This window comes from Sparus aurata, chromosome 23 (genome assembly GCF_900880675.1).
Source record: "Sparus aurata chromosome 23, fSpaAur1.1, whole genome shotgun sequence".
In the NCBI taxonomy this organism is placed as follows: Eukaryota; Metazoa; Chordata; class Actinopteri; order Spariformes; family Sparidae; genus Sparus; species Sparus aurata.
This window is the reverse complement of record NC_044209.1, coordinates 21,588,185-21,607,553: the sequence shown is the minus strand read 5'-3', so window position 1 is coordinate 21,607,553 and position 19,369 is coordinate 21,588,185. Positions and strand designations below refer to the sequence as shown.

At 41.8% G+C, this 19,369-nt stretch overlaps 1 protein-coding gene across 2 annotated transcripts; it reads right to left on the bottom strand.

The window, feature by feature from the left end:
• Positions 1-2,874: 2,874 nt before the first annotated feature.
• Positions 2,875-19,330, bottom strand: fbxl20 (F-box and leucine-rich repeat protein 20). Of its 2 annotated transcripts, none has more exons than XM_030408592.1 (16): positions 17,523-17,929; positions 17,220-17,408; positions 12,701-12,762; positions 11,822-11,876; positions 11,610-11,684; positions 11,404-11,498; positions 11,223-11,291; positions 11,044-11,139; positions 10,765-10,891; positions 10,167-10,241; positions 8,959-9,089; positions 8,403-8,463; positions 8,223-8,267; positions 8,081-8,137; positions 7,753-7,965; positions 2,875-6,172 (listed from the first exon to the last, which is right to left on the bottom strand). In XM_030408592.1, the coding sequence occupies exons 2-16, from the start codon at positions 17,259-17,261 to the stop codon at positions 6,065-6,067; spliced, it is 1,311 nt and encodes a 436-aa protein (XP_030264452.1). In that variant the 5' UTR covers positions 17,262-17,408; positions 17,523-17,929; the 3' UTR covers positions 2,875-6,064. The 2 variants fall into 2 exon arrangements, with proteins under 2 accessions (XP_030264452.1, XP_030264453.1); XM_030408593.1 differs by lacking the exon at positions 17,523-17,929 and adding an exon at positions 18,970-19,330 and having other exon boundaries at positions 2,900-6,172.
• Positions 19,331-19,369: the final 39 nt, after the last annotated feature.

Sequence of the window (19,369 nt, the reverse complement as noted above, 5' to 3'; positions counted from 1 at the left end):
TTTTGTTATCACATTAATTATTGCTTCACTCAGAGCCATGGGCACGGCAGATAGAGCAGGGAACAAAAGCCAAGTCAAAAGTTTTCCGTGGCGTGTAGCTGTGTGGCTCTGCTGTCAAAAATAAACAGAAACACAATGTCTTCGTGGTGCGGTGTGTGCAGCGAGCTGTGATCTGATCCGTCTGTCTTCCAACACAGAAAACACGGAACAGTTGAGAGAACTGCTGAAGGAGGGAACACACACACACACACACACACACACACCCATACATTCAAATCTCTCCCTCTGAGCCACCCTCCTTTCATCCTCCATGTTATACCCCAGGTGGTGGAACAAGGCTGCTAAAAATGAACATTAAAACAGGAGAGGAAACACATTGATCTCTCTGTGATTTAGAGACGGGGGGGGGGGGGGGGACGACGGCGGTAGGATGAGATGAAGAAAATGAGTCCCATGCGGCACTGAGACAGTTCCCAGCCATGACAGCGGTCGTCATGGTGCAGTCACAGGACCAGACCTCTATTCACTCTGCACAGAAATTGATCCTGATTGTTCATATGTGATTTCGCCCCACAGATATATAGCCACTTGAACGTAGGCAGCTTCCCATGGAGCATCTATCAATGTCTCAATCCATCAAAAAGCCACAGTAAAACAACACATGCACGTCAGATGAAAGCTCAACTGAATTTTCCACCAAACTACCACTACGTGTGATCAGTGTCAAGTAGAATTGTTTTAATAAGATCGCTGACGTTTCTTATTATTCTCAGACAAACCTTCAAAAGTAATTTTGCTTGATTTCATCACTCACTTATATTGTCAGTGTGATAGGAAAGGATCTCCTCCTACGTCAATATATGTACCAATGTGCACCTAACTATTGTTCAAAAAGCAAAAAACACTGTATTTAAGCCTCTGAAGTTTGATTTTAAATTACTGTCAGGGACATCTTTTCACAGTTTCAGTAACAGCAAAAGCCTTACCATGAGTGTGTTTTGATTCTGCTTCCCTGACCAGGAACTTTGCCCTGGTGAACTGGAGGAAAAAGAAAGAAATCACAACATCTGATATAACGCAATTTTTACAAACACTGCAAAGTGGTGGTTTGAAAGAAAAGTGGAGATAATACAACACAAACAGCAATAACGCTTGGACTGACCGTAAAATAATTGAAAAAGAAAAACACAGTTCTCCTTCTCGTGCCCACAACGAGCAGCTGCAGAAAGAGCTTCGTCCAGGTGTTTGGATGTCAAATGTTTTCAGTGTTGGACTTCAGTAGGAAAAAAACAGATGTTAAGAATAAAGTTAAAGCAGCTACAAGGATCATTGTTAGTTGAGTTTTGCTACCCCAGTGGACAGAAGTGGTACACACACCACCGCCAACTGTATTAAGATCTTGATCTGGTTGTGTATTAGCTTTGGATACAATTGACAGACAGACTCAAACATGTTCATTGATGCTATTTTACTTTCATAAACAGCTGTTTGCAGGATGCATGGCGTAGGTGAGGTAATGCATCGGTTTGTGGCTCTGCAAGATCAGTAACTGTAATATGACAATTGTGAAACAAAGTAAACTTTGATTCATTTTATTTTCAAGACTCTTAAATTCATCCTCAGCACTCTATAAAACAACATTATGTAAATTATACATATGTTTATACTGTATACTAAATTTGATTATTGGACTTCAATCAACAAAACTGATATTTATAACTTTTCTGATTATGGAAATCAGATGGCAGATAAAATATATCAATTAATTAACTTAGTTATCTAATAGCTGGAGTGGAGTAAAATTTGAATATTTGCCTCCAAACTGTGGTCGAGGGGAAGTAGCAGAAAATGGAAATACCCACGTACAAACACCGATGGAATGTAATAAAGTACATTTTATCGAGTACTAGACATAAGTTTTCATTTTCAGGTAAGGTTTGGAGGCACATTTTGTGCTTTTCACTCCACTTCATTCATTTAATAACTTTAGTCACTGGTAATTTCAGATTGCTTGCTGCATCAGGGCAAAATGAATGCATTGTTAAATTAACTTAACACCAATTACAATAATCAGACAAATGCTGAATATCTGATCATTAAGAATAACAATTTTTTTTTCTTTCTTCTTTTGGGTTTAGTTGTTTGAAATGTTGTTTATTGGTCCTTGTTGTAAAACTGAAAAGGATTAAATGTATTCTAAAAAAAAAGAACTACATAGAAACAGCCAGTCTTCATGCTGATCGTCTCGTTTGCTTATGTAGGTCATGAAGGGGCATCAGTATTAAATTCGGACTGTTCCTTGTAGTGATCGCCAAATTCCAGTTCAGCTGCTTGTGCCTGGGCTCACTGTCACACTTTCAATGGCTCACTGCGACACTTGAATGCAGCAGAGCAATCATTAATGTTAATAGTAACACCTGTGCCTTTCCTGCAGTATAGCCCAATTTACTTCAATTATTCAGAATATGGATTACAGGCCTGTGTTGCTTTGTGTTTGGAAGAGGCTGAATTCTCCTTCGAGAACAAGCAATTCCTTCAATCTTCTGATTCCTTTCATTCAAAAATAATCAGTGTGTTCCAGCCTGGGAGCTGGTAGTTTGCCCCTTTTGCTCCTGACTGAAGGAAATCAATTAGTCTCACTGAACAGCTGATAGGTCCCGAAAGCTACAACCAGCTGAGCTCTGGAATCAGGAGGAGGACTGATTACAACTGGCTCAATGCTGCCATCTGCTGCTCCAACAATGCCTCACAACCATTACCTATCAGAGTTCAACACCAGAGAGAAAACCAGACAAGTCTTAATAATATAGGTATATATTTATTCATACGTACATATTCATTTATATCGGTTAATTGTAAAAAAAAAAAAAAAAAAAAAAAAAGAAAAGAAAAAAAAAGGAAAAGATTTACAGTAATTATATGAACTACAGTCATTGTCAAAATTGTTTTTGAAATTTCTCAGGTGTCAATCTACCATGAACACACACTGTAGATTCACCTCTTGCCCTCCGTCCTAATCCTCAACCATACTCCAGTGTTTGGGACCGAACGTGTACGAAACAAAGTGGTCTGGAGCGTCGCGGCTCCACTTCCGTGTAAACTGGTGGGAGGTCAGACAGGAAGGACACAAAGGTGTTTGATACTGTGAGGAAAAAAAGCTGACTTTGCTTTGTAGAGCCTGTAGTGTATTTTGTACCATGAAAAGACTGATGACAGGTTATTTCTTTTGTACGTATAAAACCATCAGGAGCAGGTTGAGTATTATCACCTGTAATCCATTCAAAGTGTTGGCCTTAAAAGCACATGTTGATAGCTGCACTGGTGACTCAGTGCATGAAGAGGGCAAGCAGGTGTTACATCCTGGCTCACAGTCTAAATCCTACGACTTTTCCTTTTTCCTCCAGTTAACTGTCTTAACCCCCAAGCACAGCGACACAGTACATTATATATATCTCCGCCATTTTGACTCTTAGTTGTTCCCTAATCCCTCATAAACCCCCAGTCAAACAAAACAGATCAGACTGGATTACACTGGATTCATCTCGGCTTGTATTATTCTGCCTGCCGTAACTGTCAAATCACAAACTGAACCGATTGGTCACTCAGGGTTTTGCCTGGTGCAGTGCATCTTAAACCAGAATGGGGACATTTGAGAGTGATCAACATTCCACGCCGGGTTTACCCATTTCTGTCTCGCTTGATGTGTTTTGGCAGGCTTCATTATGGGGAGAAAAATCTGATTCTGCTAAAGCGGCACGCGATGCCTGAACAGCCATCCTGAGGACTTCTCCTTGATGGAAACATTCAATAAGTAGAACCTACGTCATACATACATGTGAACATTAACTCCTCCTTAACTCACATAAAAAAAAAAAAAATCAAACTTAAATTTGAACATTTATTACAATTGCACTGGCGCCAAACACTTCCCCTGGACAAAGGCTACACTCTGGACATTTAGTAACAATAAACTCTTAATAAAAACACAAACACCATCAGATCAAAAACCGAGGACTGGAAGAGGACTCAAACTCAACTTGGAGACACTGAACTCGTGACTTCAAACACAAAGCAGGCGCAATCCAAAACCACACCAAAACAGAAAAGCAAAAGAAGAGAAAAAGGTCTGAGTTCCAGAGAAAATCAGAAAGAAAAGCAGTAAAAGACACATTTATAAAATGAAATGGGGAAGTAAAAGAGACACAGAATAAAGCAGGTGCAAGTGCAGGAGAAGATAATCCATAAGAAAAGGCTTCAATACTTCATAGGGCGGGGCTGTAGTCCATTATAGCCCTCCGTTGTGACATAAATGTCCATCATATCTGTCAGCAGGCCAGAATTGTGCACTCCAGATTCAGTTGACTTCCTTTTTGCAGTGACTTCACCAGTCTGATCCAGACTTTACCACCAGCAGTGTCGCTGGTGCCAGACAGACAGAGGAGGTGGCAAGGGTGCCAACATGCTGCCACTCCGTCTCCTGCAAGGCCTCGTAGGAGTTGAGGAGTCGGCGATGTCCTCTCACTGCCGCACGTGGTTCACCAGTTCCGTGTCGTCAGAACCGTCACCGATGCGAAAACAAGAGCAACTAAATGAAATCAAACTAACTGAAAAATAGACGTACTTTGATTGTTTTCAGTTGGCTTTTTCTTTCCATTGTCCAGGTCTGACAGCATGAATTCATGTAGTGATGTCAGACTTTTTTTCTTTCCTACTTCTTCTTCTGTCAAATGAGTGTCTTTAGAACTTTCTGTTTGTTGACAATGAGGCCTCACAGGCCAGCATCAGTTCTGCCATCAAACTCCAGATCAAGTTCCGGCTCGATTTTGACCGTCCAAAGCTCCAGCAGATATTTCAAAACACACAAGCATGTGTGAGCTTCGCCATAATTCCCTCAGAAAGACAGCGATCTCTGCCCCCCTCCCCATCTCATCTCCACCTCTGTTGTTTAGCTGGCTTCGACTCTCGGACTCCACAGTCCTTTTCCACATATTTACAATTAGATTTTAAAAAACTAGAGGTGTTATTACATGCAACATTTGGCATCTTCTCGAGTCCCCACTTGTGAGTCTTAATTGGTGTCCATTCTTTTTTTTAGAAAAATATCAAACTTTGTCTTTTTTTTTTTTCTCTTCGGTACGTTGAAGCTTCTGATTGTAGACAGAGAGACAGAGAGAGGTGAGGGTACAGGTGTAGCAAGCTCAGTGTGTGCATGTGAGTGAAGGTTTGTATGTAGGTTGTTAGTGAAACGCCAGCCTTAAATTCTGATGGCCGTCTTTGTAAAGTGTCTCATCATTGCTTTACTGTAAGTGCAAATAGCTGCAGGTATGCTTAAAGAAAAAAAAAAGAAAAAAAAAATCACACAAAAGGGCTTTCTGCTGCTTGTGTTGGGGGTGTCGGCAGTATACTGGTTGCGTTGCTGCCCCTGTTTTTTTTGTTTTTTTTAAATAAACAGCCTGCAGAACAAAGCTAACACAGGTCTCACTCAAGTGCAGTTCCCGTCTAGAGGTAGCTGTTAAGTGACCTTCAATGTGGAGGGTAGTATGTGTGAGACGTTAAGAGGGATTGTCCAGCCTTTTTCGATTTTCAGGTTTAGCGGCTACAACTGTAATCTGTGTCAAAACGCTGAGTAAGTAAAGAGTACAGCTCCCCACGTTTGATATTAATGTGTATTTCAACTGATGGAGAGTTAACAGTGCTGATCACATCGGATTTATTTTTTTTCCGCCGAACACAGACCAGGAATGTTCTGACATTCTTTTAAGAGTCAACCAGTGTGTGTGAGCTTTTTTGTGCATGTACTGTGTGATGTGTTGTGGTGGAGAGATTTCGGGAATGTTTTTTTGGGGAAAAATTACCCCGAGTTCCTGTAGCGTTATTTGGCTCTCTCCCTCTCTCTGCAGCTCCAAAGGATGGTGGGGGGGGGGGGAACGACACAAACCAGCATGTACTCTGTGACAGGGGGCCGGCAGGGGGACAGCAGGTTGGGGGGGGGTCAAGTGACGGGCTGTGGGGAACGTGTACGAGGGGAAACGGAGGGGAGGAGAGGGGGGTTGTTGTCTTTACATCATAGCAGGACACAGCAGCGGCAAAACCTCTGACGGCTCCCCCCGACTGAGGGGGGCGGAGTGACGGGAGCGAAGTATGCATGCACTTTGATGTTAGGCAGATGGGTCTGTGGAGAGGAGAGAAGGGAAGATACACAGAAATGAGTTAATAGATCATACAAATACACGAGATGCTATAATCTGCTAAAAAGTTTTACTGAAAATCTCATGAAATGACACATGTCAATAAATGCAAGTCACTGACAACACACTCATGAAGCCAGTCAGGCTGTGCTTGATGAAACAAGTTCTCTCTGTTCACTCACTGCTGTCGAGCAGACAGTTTGTATTTCACACCTTTGTTTTGATTCATCACTTCTTGTGGGTGGAGTTGTGACATCAATTTGGACAAAATGTATGAATCTCTGACATATTTCCCGAAATGTCTCCTCTATTGCTTCTTTTAATTGGGCTAATAGGACATATGTACTCTCCGTTTTGATTTCCAAAGTCTCAGAGCGACAGTACTACTGGGGGCCAAAAGCTACACTGCAACAGTTGAGGGGCTTCTTCTCATTTCATTATTTTTTTTTGCCTGCTCGTCTCCTTTCTAATGCTTTTGACCCAGAAATCAATCTCAGTGCGCCATATTGAAGGGATGTCTCACTTCCTAAAATGCACACCACAAAGAGAGGAGCGAGAACAAAAGGAGGCTCACCAGAGGAGCTGTGAGCGAGAATAATAGGTGGTCAAAGGTGAATCCTTTTTCGGCAAATGTGACATGTTATGTGTTGAGAACTTGTATGTTGAAGTAAACATGTATGCAACACTGAGATCCTGCCCGCTCACTGCCGTTATTGCAGAAACAAGTGATGGGGGGTGGAGGGTGGGGAGACACCATTCACCCCATTACAAGACACTCTACTATCAACATTTTGCGCCACCGCACAGATGTTAAATGTTAAATGCCTTTTGTCTCGACTCCATCTCCTCCATTTCTTTCCTTGCGTCCTCCATGCTCATCTCATGTGGTAGGGACTAGGATGCAAGGAGGGGAGGTGAGGAAAGGAATCGAGGATATATAAACTGGGAATTGAGACGAGGGTCAGCTTGTACATAAATATTGTTGTAAGCAAGTGGCAGCACTGTTGGGCCATGTTGACTCTTAAAATTTGATTTTAAACCCCTCAGACTCCTCAGAAAGTTTGTTAGTTTACACCCCTGTGTCATCAAATATCACTGCGGTAAGTTTGTATTTGCAACACACTTCTATTAAGGACATTGTGGAGTTTTCTTTAATAGAAAAATAAAAGTTGTGTTTACATTCCGAGTGCACCATAACCCACTGTGTGTGTCCGTGACGTTGAACAAATGCACTGAATTATTTATCTTCCTCATGACATTTGAAAACTGCATGGTTTACATCTGTGTTATCTGGCGTACCACCACCTGTTGATCAGTGTGATGGCATAAGACATTAAGCAGCTATATGTATTTTGTTATCCTACTGTATAACGAGTGAGGAGCTGTTTTGAGGTAAAGGTCTACTTTACTTGAACAAATATAGCCTCGGGTGTCATTCGTGATCCATGAACACAGTTTTGCACAAAAAAAGCCATGTTAAGTACAAGTGAACAAAATGCGTGTTTACACCTCGTTCTTCAAAAGAATCACTGCTTACTCACTGTTGTCATCCCACACAACTCACCCTTAGTCTCTTGATGCCGGCGCGGGTGATCTGCTGGCAGTCATAGAGCTCGATGCGATCCAGACTATGGCAGCTCTTCAGGTGCTCCAATGAGGCATCTGTGATCAGGGGGCAGTTGTCCAGCTCGATCACCTCCAGACGGTCGTGAGCACAGGGGCCGCTGCCGAGGTGTCTGATGCCATCATCGGTGATCAGCTCACAGTGAGACAGGCTCTACAGTAACACAGTAGTAGCTCCATTACTCCGCTGTGGGCTACATCGTGCTGTTGCTTCGTGTTTGTAAATGCTACAGGAGAAAAATATGTTCAAGTGGCAGGCACACACTCACCAGGACTTGCAAACGAGGGCAGTGGATAGACAGCTGGATGAGTGTTCCATCTGTGATCTGGTAGAAAAATAAAAACAGACAAATGTCATAAACGCAGTCTCCACACAACACTATTTTTCAGTGGCTCTGACTGTTCATTTACCTGCACACATTCTTCTAAATCCATTTTCTCAAGCTCATGACAATTCTGAAAGAGACAATAAAACAGAAAGAAACTATGTGATCCATCGTGGGTGAGTGGATAAATATTTTGTTTCTCAACATGTTTCGGGATGAAAAACAATGTGATTGCATGCAACCAAGAGGCAGATGCCACACTCACCCTTGCTAATGTAGTGAAGCCCACGTCTGTAAGCTGAGAGCAACGGGCCACTTCTAATATTCTGAAAGGTGACGGAGAGGAGCAGAGACTTGCACCAATTACAGTTAGTCACTGTATGAAAGTTGAACTAAATCTGCATTAACAAAGTGTGGGGTAACATGTATTCATTTCTCTCTGACAATCTTCATTATTTACCTGTTTACTACAAGATTAAATCATTATTATATATATATATTATATGGAGTCTTACAATCTAGTTTAACAAGAAATCAAAAATGTGTGAGAGAACAACATTTGTTTCCAGTTAAGTCTGACATTAAACCAATGTCAGAAGAAGTCTAAAAACAGTCTGCCAGAATGAAGACAGTCAATCAATCAATCAATGAACTCGAATCCTCGTTAAATACATTGGACAGGATAACGTAGATAATGAATTACAGTAATTAGTCTTTATTTTCAGACAAAATGGAAAGTGTTTGAGGGTTTGCAGGGTCTATAAAGTGGTGCACAGTGAAGTTCAGAGTGAGGATGTGTGTGTGCAGGTGTGTAAACCCACCTGAGGCGAGGACAGTTCTGTCCGAGGGCGTGCAGGATGGCGTCTGTGATATTGGCACAGCCTGACACACACAGGGACTGCAGGCGGTGACAACCCCGGCAAATTGTGATGAGGCCCTCGTCTGTGATCTGCTGCTCACAGAGAAGAGAAAGTGTGTGTTTGGAGAAGATAACGTGTACGCTGAAAAGGAAAAGTGAAACCTTTCACCGGGTTTCCCGAATGTTTCGAAAGGGAATGTTAATTTTTCAGGTATAACTGAATAACTGGGGTAAAAACAGGACCACTGATTCGCTCTTTGCTTTTGCCAGAAACAGAAAAGATGACTATTATTTATGTAGGTAGATTAATCAATGATAAATAGCAAAGTTTTTTTGGCAGTGATAATACATTGGTCGCTTTAAAATACATTTTAAATTGAGGTGACTTAGTGCACTCTAAAGGATTCTGTTGCTCCTGCCAAATTTTTTGTCTTTCATTTATTTTTTTGTTTTCCATCTTTTCTTGGCGATATAAACATATACTTTAGATGTAACTTTGAGTAAGATTTGTCTTGTCTTATCACTATGTTTAAAGATAATTAACATACTGTAAAAGAAGAGTGCGTTTGAGTGTGTGTGTGGGGTCATTTAAATCCACGCTCAATTTGAGAAGGCAACATATATTCATGTATCACTATAATGCTCAATGAGATCAATTTCTTGTCCCCGGATTTTCAGTTTTTAGTGTTTACTTTGTGGGGGTCAGACCAAGAAAGAAGAGGCAAGAAAGAGCTGGCAAGAGAAAAGTAGGAAGAGACATTAGCAGTGTTACAAAGAGGAGGAACAACTCAGACAAGATGAGATGATAAATTCCTGAGATTTTAAATGGAAAGATTCTAGAGATGGAGACAAAAATTTATTTCATTTTATTCATTTGAAGAAAAAAATATGCATTGTGTAAGCAGACTTGACAGACTATTGGCTGTTTATGCTGGACATCTACAATGGACCTCAAGTTGGAGAGCACAATGTGTACTTGGTGCTAACTAGGCTGGAAAGAAACCCACTGTGTTTGTATACTTTTTCTACTTTTATGCCAGAAGTTGAGATTCAGGAGGTTTATTATGCTGACAGAGAGACATTCTATTTAAACAAAATGAAATGTGTCCACAAAGTGTCTTTAAAATTGCGAAACATTAACCTCATCTCCCGGCCTTGTTTTAAACTTACTGAGCATGTCTGCAAGTTGAGTGTGACCAGCTCTGGACAGTGGGCCCCGATATGTTTCAAAGCCTCATCCTCGAGCTGCGGAGGAGATTGACAGAGGAAAGACGACAATCATCTGATATCAAGCTTCACTCATCACATGTATGATTAATAAAGATAAGATCAACACCCACCAAACCCCTCTTCGGTAATTCAGTAAATGAGAAACCTCTTAATTGAACCATCTGTGACATTTTTGTGCCTGTCTGTTAACACATACAGTTGACTGATGATGCAACAGAAGGGTGCTTTAAGAAGGCTTTAACATGTCCGGTGTCTGACATGTCTTTCAACAGAGACGTTACAAAAGGAAGTGATGCATTCTAAGGTTGTGCCCTATTTTGAATGAAAAGAAGAGGAACTTGGTAGTTTCTATAAAGAGTGATGCAAGAAAACACTGACAACTGCAGTGTTGAGCAATACGAATTGTGCGCTTGAAAAAATCAAGTTGCTTTCAGGTTTATCCAATTAAGTTTCATACTAAATTAAACAACCTGCAACTCATTCACTAAGCACTTACACCATTCAGCATCTCCGGCTCATACTAAGCTGTTAACTGTACCTGTGTGCATCCCTTGAGGAAAAGGCCTTTGAGTCCAGGACAGGAACGCACCAGTGCCTGGATACCATCCTTGGTGACCTGATCACACCAGGAGATGTTAAGTTGCTCCAGCAGAGGACAACCCTCACTGACAGAGGGAGAATTGGACAAGGATGAGGGAGAGATGGGGGAAAAAAACAGTAAAAGTACGACAAAATTGAAAGAACACAGCAATGAGAGAGAGTATGTCAATGAGTGATGACAGCTGGTATCTGAGGGTGTAAAGTAAGGATCCTTTACCTGAGAGCTTTGAGTGACAGGTTGGTGATTGAGGTACAGGAGGCAAGGTCCAGGTGCTTCAGCTTTGGACAGAACTTACTGAGGCTATTACACGTGCTGCAGAAGAGAAAGACAATGAGGGGTTTGAAGGATTTGGAAAGAACTTCTGATAGACTGGTTTCCCTGAACAATGCACGTACCTATCTGTGATCTTGGTGCAGCCGTTCAAACTAAGTAGCTCAATGTTTCTGCAGTTCTGCGAGAAAGTCCTTCAGAAAAAAAAAAGGAACATTAATGTGATATTAGTCACTTAACTTGTCCGTCACTCACTGCTGCAAGGTCTGAACTAGACGTAGGGTTTGTACGAGGTCGCTGTCTCACCTCAGGGCGCTATCACCCACGCCCAGGCAGCCCCGCAGACTCAGCTTCCTAAGGAACCCCCCGCATCGCTTTGAGATGTTCTCCACCACTCGGCCCTGCAACAAAAACAACCCACTCAGCCTTCTGTATTTGCATCTACACCTTGATCCAAGGCAATGACAGATGAAGAGTGAGGTGTAAAGGGAAAGGAGACCCCATTTACTCACCTCGATGTCCCTCTGAAAGTCAAAGAGGTCGATTCGTTGCCAGTTGCTGCCGTCCAACGCGAGAACATTCCAGGACTGAGAGCAGGGAGGAAGAAACAGACGATCAGAGTCAAATTTTTCCTCGGATGCACAACATATACACACGTAAAACACACAGACAAACATATACAGTCACGCACACACACACACACGCCTTGTGAACACAGACTCACCCGTGAGACCTGGGCACAGCGACAGAGTGTCACCACATCCAGAAAGGAGAAGATTCTGGAAGACAGACAGGGACGGTTTTAGAGACCCTGATCCCCGCTGCCAGAAGCTTCCTCTTTACATTAAACTTTGCCCTCAACTCAGTCCTGCGCCTGCCTCCGTTCACAGCACAGGGGTGTGAGTAAATCAGCTAATATTGTCTTTGACTGTCAGCAGGATAGATGTGTTTACTCTGTAGGCAGGATAGTCGTGTTTACTCAAAGAGGGGTCCTAGTGAGGAAGACACGCAATCAGCGTCTACAGAACAGAGCTGGAAACTCACTATAAGTTGCCTCAATGCAGCAAAGATTGTATTAAAGTTGAAGCTGGGATCCAGCGCAGCCTGCCAGCCTCACAAATCAGGGTGCTGAACCTGGCCAAGCAGCACAGAGTCAGCAGCCGCAGCGCAGACAGTTCAGCTGGCAAGGCCGGGTCATGAGTTATGGCCTTCATTTTCTGTTTGCTCAGGGGCTCTTTAATTTTTTTTTTTGCCTGAAATCAATTTGAGTGCTTTATAGCCCAAGGCGTCTGTTTTTAATTAGAGTTTTAGCAGGAACAGAGTGGGGCATCCTTGTGGTTAGTTTAGTTTAGCTGAACTATTTGCTAAAGGGCAAGTGAGCGTATATCGTGTGATCGGGAGATACCCGATGTGTGTGTTTGATGGCAGTAAAGGTAAAGAGGGTGGTGCGAGGCCAATTGTGCCTTTGTGTATGATTGAAAAGTGCTGATCAGGAGCGAAGGCGGGGAGGTGAATGTTGAGTGCGCAACATGCCATTTTCGCTCGCATAAAAAAAAAAAGCCCTGCGGACAGTCTGATTGAAGTGTTTTGAAATGTCACTCACCGTAGCAACAGTTCCTTAGGCAGCTTCTTATTGATGACCGCCTCATCACTGTTTGTGAACATCTGAAAGGGTGCAGAGGATAATATCAGTACTGGCAGCATGTTTCAACTTACTGGGCCTCCCCCTTCATCCACCTCACTCAAGGACGGCCGCAGCAAATAAGCAAGGATAAATGATCGTAATCTCATCAGCTGAGATGGATTCAATGTCAAGTCTGTCGAGAAGATAAAGCGGCGCAGGAGACTGGATTTTGTGTCTTCTAAGCAAAATCAGCAGGATAGGACTTTGTACTGAGCAGTCGTGTTATCTTTTCTGCATGCATATTCTCGCCTTACTTCCTGTGTGGTTGTTTACACTGATGAATTCACATCAGCGCTGAGAAAGTTCGCTGGAGTAAGTTACAGCTTTTTGTGACGAATCGCTTCGGGTTCTGCAAGTGGCGAATGAATTTCCACACAAATACTTGCATGCAGTGTGAGAGTAAATACTAGTCTCAGCACACAAAGAGACAGAAAAAATTAGGATTTATTAAGATCCAGCTGCTTAGACACACACACACACACACACACACACACACACACACACACACACACACACACTCTGACTCCAGGGTTTCTATAAATTGTGGGAAGTCACACTCTGCTAATTTATAAATGCATTGTGTTTGGCGAATGTAGCAACATCTGGCCCAAACCATTTCCCTCCATAGATTTATGAAGATAAATCTAGACCAGGGACAGGGTAATTGAGGGGCGGGGGCTTTAGCATGTAAATAAAAAAGTGCAGGAAGGCACATGTTATTTACAAGAGGCAAACATCTGTGACAAGATCAACAAGGAATTTGCAAGTCCTGATTTTCACTTCCTTACAGGTACAAACACCGAAGCACCTACAATCCAAAAATAAAGGAAACGTTAATTTATTGCATTTAAACAGAAGAAGTGGAGGATACGGGAGTGTGCCATGTGCCATTTTGATTATGGCTGTCCATCCCTAAAACCACATCCATGGTGGCTTTTTAGGTCAATAGATTTTTAGGGACTTATACACTTAAGCAAACCTATTCATCAGCTCACAAAAACAAACTGACAGGTCTGCCTGTTTAAAAATCCAGTCAGCTCTGGGTCAAAGCCTCTCTATGTCTCTCTGATAAACATACAAACTCCACGGACACACACACACACACACAGCTGTCTATGCAGGGGCTGCCTGCCAGCGCAGACGTGTAAAATTTTGAGGGAGTAAGAAGGGACAGACATTTCGCTTTTGGATTTGGGGCAAATTGACTCTGACAGCTCGCCTTCAACGGCGTTACTTTCTGGCCAAATAATCCAGGGCCATTTCCAAAGAACCAGATGCGCATGGTCAACGGGCATACACTGTCCCCTTTTGTGCTCAAACATAAAATAAACCTGATGCTGCATGAATGTGAGCATTATGTTTTCTCCACTGGTCAGCTATAGTCAGTGAAGCAAAAAGCTGGGTGAGCTGTAACCTCCAGCTACAGATTATTGTAAGGCAAAACAAAAAGCCATAATATTTTTAGATTTTTTTTTTTCTTCTTTAAATGTTGTTTCCTAAAAAGACCGGACCTTCTGATTAATTTTAGCTTAGGTTGATACTTGTAACTCGGATATCTTAATTAGTCTAAATCAGTGTAGGGTATTTATTTTAAACTGGGATAACTGAAAGAAACAAGCCAGGTATTAACTGACTGTTTTGTTGCCTTCAGCTTAAACAGCTTGAAAAACTCTTACATCAAAACCCCCAAGTACACTCAACATAGTTATGTCAATCACAATATGGTTATTTTCTAAATAGTCTGTTTAATTGCAAAATAGAAATAGGGGTCATTAATGCTTGTCGACTTTTCAGAGTGCTGTAGTCTTTTGTTTGGAGCCGGTATACAACAGATCGCTATCTACTGCAGAGCAGTAAAGCTAGAGAGACTCTAAGAACATTTGTGGCAAGGCCTGTCAAAGTAAAACTCTCACTTACAGACAAAGCAGCAACTCAGCTTGAAAGCTGTGCATTTCTGATGACCCAGAGTAACCACTTCATCTTTCGTCTCAGGTTTCTTACAATTAGCCTTCTGGTCTAACTCTGGGCTTTGTTGATAAACCAACATTAGTGTATTAACAATTGGAAGCAAGCCAATAGCCTGTATTGTGTTTCTGTCCTATATCCTTTTTATTGCAGCTCTGGCTGCACGATATGGTTAAAAACATAATCATATTGTGATTTGTTTTGACGGATGTTATGAGTGTGATGTGAGCCATGACAAGTGGAAATCGACATTATTGTATCACAATTTGTTTTTTTACCTAAACAACTATTCAAATCATGATGATGTGACATTTGTCTGGATTTTTAATCAAACAAACATGTATTCTTACATCTGGAGGAAAAGGCTAGCACCAAAGTATTTCATTATATTGATTAATGCACTTGTCTTGTACTTATTGAGCACTAATTCTAACTACTGAACTATAACGGCTTCTCATGGACAACCAGCATAGTGTCTCATTAATCAGAAATATACTAAAGGATAAACCAAACTGTACCAAATGTATCATCCTGATCATTAATTTCACCGACTGTTTAAGATTAGCAGACTTGAACTGTTCTACTCACACTCCCTAAACAGGCTTGCAAAATGAGAATCAAGAATACAATACATAGGCAAGTGACTTTTGACTTCCAGTATCTTTATGTCTTTAAGGGTTTCTGGTGTGAAATGGGTTATGGCTTTGTAAATCTATATACAATGTCAAAATTAGGGCTGTGACTAACCATCATATTTATTGTAATCTTTCAATTTTTTTCTGTGCTACTGGTTGTTTGGTCTGTTTGAAAATAGTGAGAAATATCAAATGTGTTTTTTCCAAAGCTCAAGATGACATCTTTAAATATCTTGCGCTGTTCACGGCCCAAAATATTCAGTTTACTGTAATAGAGGGGGAAAGAAACCAGGAAATGTTCACAGTAAAGCACCTGGCTTTTGCCCTCTCAAAAATTGCTAAAACAAATTAAATGATTATCAAAACAGTTGGTGATAAATTAGGTAGTTGGCATCTAATCAATTATATATGTTGCACCTGTAGTAAAATATACACAAATAAACCCTATATGAAATAAAACTCAAGATAATAATAGTTCCCATTTAAGTTAAAATATATACCACAGGTAGGGACACAATCTGTTTATATTAGAGTTTGAGTCATTAAACAGCCTTTCCCAGAGTGATATTTATATAAAATTGTATATACCTTGTAATGTACGTTAGATCTTAAGCAATAATTTCATCTTAGAGTCTGCTGTCCTCACTTTTCACTTTACCCCAGTGAATTCTCTGTGGTACATATTGTTTGGCCATTGTTAGAGGCTGCCTCAGAACTTCAGAGTTTCCATGCCAGCGACTGCATTAGTGTTATTGGTCTGCATCTGACAAAATAACCCACATACCCACTCAACAAGGGCCCCCCCAAAAAGCAAAATGTTCAATTTTATTTTGAAGAAAACAGCACGCCACTTCCGGCATCCTCCCGTCCGAAACCCCGTTAGCTTGACGGGCAGCTCTCCCGCAGCTGTCGAGCCAGAAGGTAACGGCTTGAATCTTTTGAGTCGTCAGCTGTTGCACCGTTAAAAATAAATAAAACCACACACAAATCCCATGCTATCTGGGGATTAAACAACACCAAGTGCTCAGGCTACACAGCCCAATGTCACCGGCGATATGTAACATCTGAGAACAAGTTTTCAACAAAAATATAGTGCTCCGCATTCGGCTGCGACACAAAGTTTATGCTAAATGCTGCAGAAGAACAACACTTGAGTCTCATGTATGTACATGTGGGGCCTCTTGCTGTCAGTATAGGCTGTGTGTCACGTTATGGCAGCTTGGGCCTATTTGTTGATAGTTCCGTGCTAATACGGGGTGCATGTAGCAGTCACAACCCGAGGCCCCCACAGCCGCAGCGGCCGTGGATCAGCACAACAATCCGGCTCGTCAGGCAACCAAACAAAAGTGGTGTAAAGAAAAAAAGCACTCCGGCAGATATGAGATCGATCATACAGCAGCTGTAGCTTCTTTACACAGAGAAGTCAATACATTCCCCTCCCTGATAAATATGCTAATATGAGCCCGAGCTGTCCTCGGCGTGCTGCGTGTAGCCTCTTTGTTTTGACGGCGCAAAGGGAAACGAGGACAACACTTTAGGACCTTTAACAAAACCCCAATTTATTGACGAGCAGGCGCGACAGACTTAGTGGAAAACATCGACTTGTTTCCACGACGAAGTAAAACGCCAGGCCCGAGCTATAGGTAGTCTGAACAAAACAACAGCGTTTGACCTAATCCCAAACATTGACTGCGGAAGCTGCATCAACAGCCTCACCGTAAGCGCAGTTTTACAATAAATACAGCGACAGTTATCACGTAGGCCCGCGTGCTAACGATTCTAACAGTTGCGCTGACTAACTGACATTAACTGTCAGTTATTATTGATGGTGAACTCACCTCAAACCGGCTCCGCGACACGCCATTTACCTCCTTCCCCATGTCGGACGCTGGTTACCGACTCAATGAATTCGGTGTAGGCGAAGTGAAATGCAGATACGGGCCCTCTTCCTGCCGATTCCTCTCCTCGACTATCATGCTACCGTCCTCTCGGTAGCTCCTGCGGGTGCGATGTCGTTGTTTTTCGCCCTGTAACACAAACGGCAAGACCTCTTGTTTCTGATTTAAAAAAAAATGTGGGCTACAGGCAGCCGCCAGCCAATAAGCCAGTTCTCTTATCTGCTCTGCTCGCTTCGCCCTCACCTCCTCCTCCTCCTCCTCCCCCTGTACAGCTTTCCATCCATCCACACAATAGCCCGACAGGAATAGGATCTGGCAGCCTAAAATGGAGCTGGTACGACGCCTACATCACTTAGAAATAATAAATATAACGAAATTATGTTGAGGCATGTATTGTCCAAACATATACGACATCCTCGGGCTACTTAGGCCGACTTGTTGGTTGGTCCTTTAACCAACGCTCGCAGGACAAAGATAATCTAAATATCAAACTAGGGTGTCATCTTTGTGACATGTTCTGACCTGTTGGGGGGAACAGGATTCATGGCTGGATATAAAATGTGTTTACAACAAGTTTGAGTTCAGGTTATGGGATATTTGACACCACCAATTAAGATACGTGAGTCTAGATATAGTCTTCACTTCCCCTTTATATCCTACCTGAAATAACAAATATCCTAGACTGTCTTAGCAGCATGTCAATTGAGTTGTTGCCCCTTGAAGGCCCTGCCATTGAAATGTGGGCCAAACTGTTCATAATTAATCTAACAGTAAGATTCGTGAAACATAACAGCCACACAAATGAAGGCGATCCCCTTTTGTGACACATGAACCATTTAAATGTGTGTTAACTGTTTGGTCTGGCATTTAAAATGCTCAAACATAATGTTGTAACTTTGTTAGTGCTGTAGGAAACGCCACTTCCTGGATTTTCGTTGACCACGCCCCAGTTAGACAGCGAATCCAATCAGAATCCAGGACAGCGGCTCGTCATACTACGTAATCATGATGGGAACACGCTTGACGGAAATCAGTTTATTGTATTAAATATAAATTCAGTGTCGCCTGGAGTGTGGTAATTAAATGCAATGTATGTTTTTTTCATGTATTCATTGGATTCAGCCGACACGTCTCATTGAAATCCATCAAAACAGCTAATTTAGATGTTGTCACCATATGTTGTTTATTTATTTGCCTTCTACAGTCTTAAAAATGACTTTTCCATAGGCAAGCATTTCGCTGGTGAATCCAGTGCATAGTAGGATGTTATACACTTCATATCCTTATGGCTGGCTGTTGTATATTCCTTGTTCAACTAATACATTTTTGTTCATGAAAAAAAAAGTTATGAATTTGTTATTACATTTTTTTTAATCATCTTAATGTCAAGTCTGACTTAAACTTCCAGACTTGTGTCTCATGTTTGAAACCAACTGAAAGAGATATTTGTCACATAAAAGTAGCCTCTATATACAGCTGGACTAAGGTGCTATAGGATTTCAGGATACAAATGGATATGTGGGCCCCTATTAAAGCAACGCTCCTATCCTGCTACCTGCGTTAATATTAGCTGGCCCCAGTTTTGCTGTGGCATAATTGTATCAATCCCATAATTTGGGAACATGCAATGTGATCAAATAAGTCAGATTTAGACAAAGGTATCAGATTGACATATTAAAGCAGCACCTACTGTAAAAGTCCAGTTAATACTGTGCTTTTGAGTTGCATATTCCGAAATAAATGTCAATTTAATTAGCCACATGACACACAGCAAACGTGGGGCCTTCAAGGCCCTGAGGCAGTTGGCCACTTTGCCTGTTAGTGATCCAGCTTTGCGTCCTGGATACTTGAAAATAAAAATCCATCATGATCCCGAAACTTCCATATTTTGTCAGACGTACGGTTTGTGTTTTTACTGCTTTTAACTGTGTCACACTGCGATACCAGACTGGTTAAAACCAATGTTTTTCCTTGTGCAGATTGATGCAGTTCTCTGATCAGTTTGCGTCCTGGCGCGCTACCACGAGTGCAGTAGGCGGGCTTTGTGTTGTGATAGGTCGTTGCTAAGATACTTCCAAGATTGACAGCGT

Coding starts and splice junctions, on each gene's coding strand:
- fbxl20 (XM_030408593.1), bottom strand. CDS start 17,261: ATGGGGAAGGAGGTAAATGGCGTGTCGCGGAGCCGGTTTGAG. Junction 10,892..11,043: donor CTGTCACTCAAAGCTCTCAG/GTAAAGGATCCT, acceptor TCCCTCTGTCAG/TGAGGGTTGTCCTCTGCTGG. Junction 8,268..8,402: donor GCTTCACTACATTAGCAAGG/GTGAGTGTGGCA, acceptor TGTCTCTTTCAG/AATTGTCATGAGCTTGAGAA.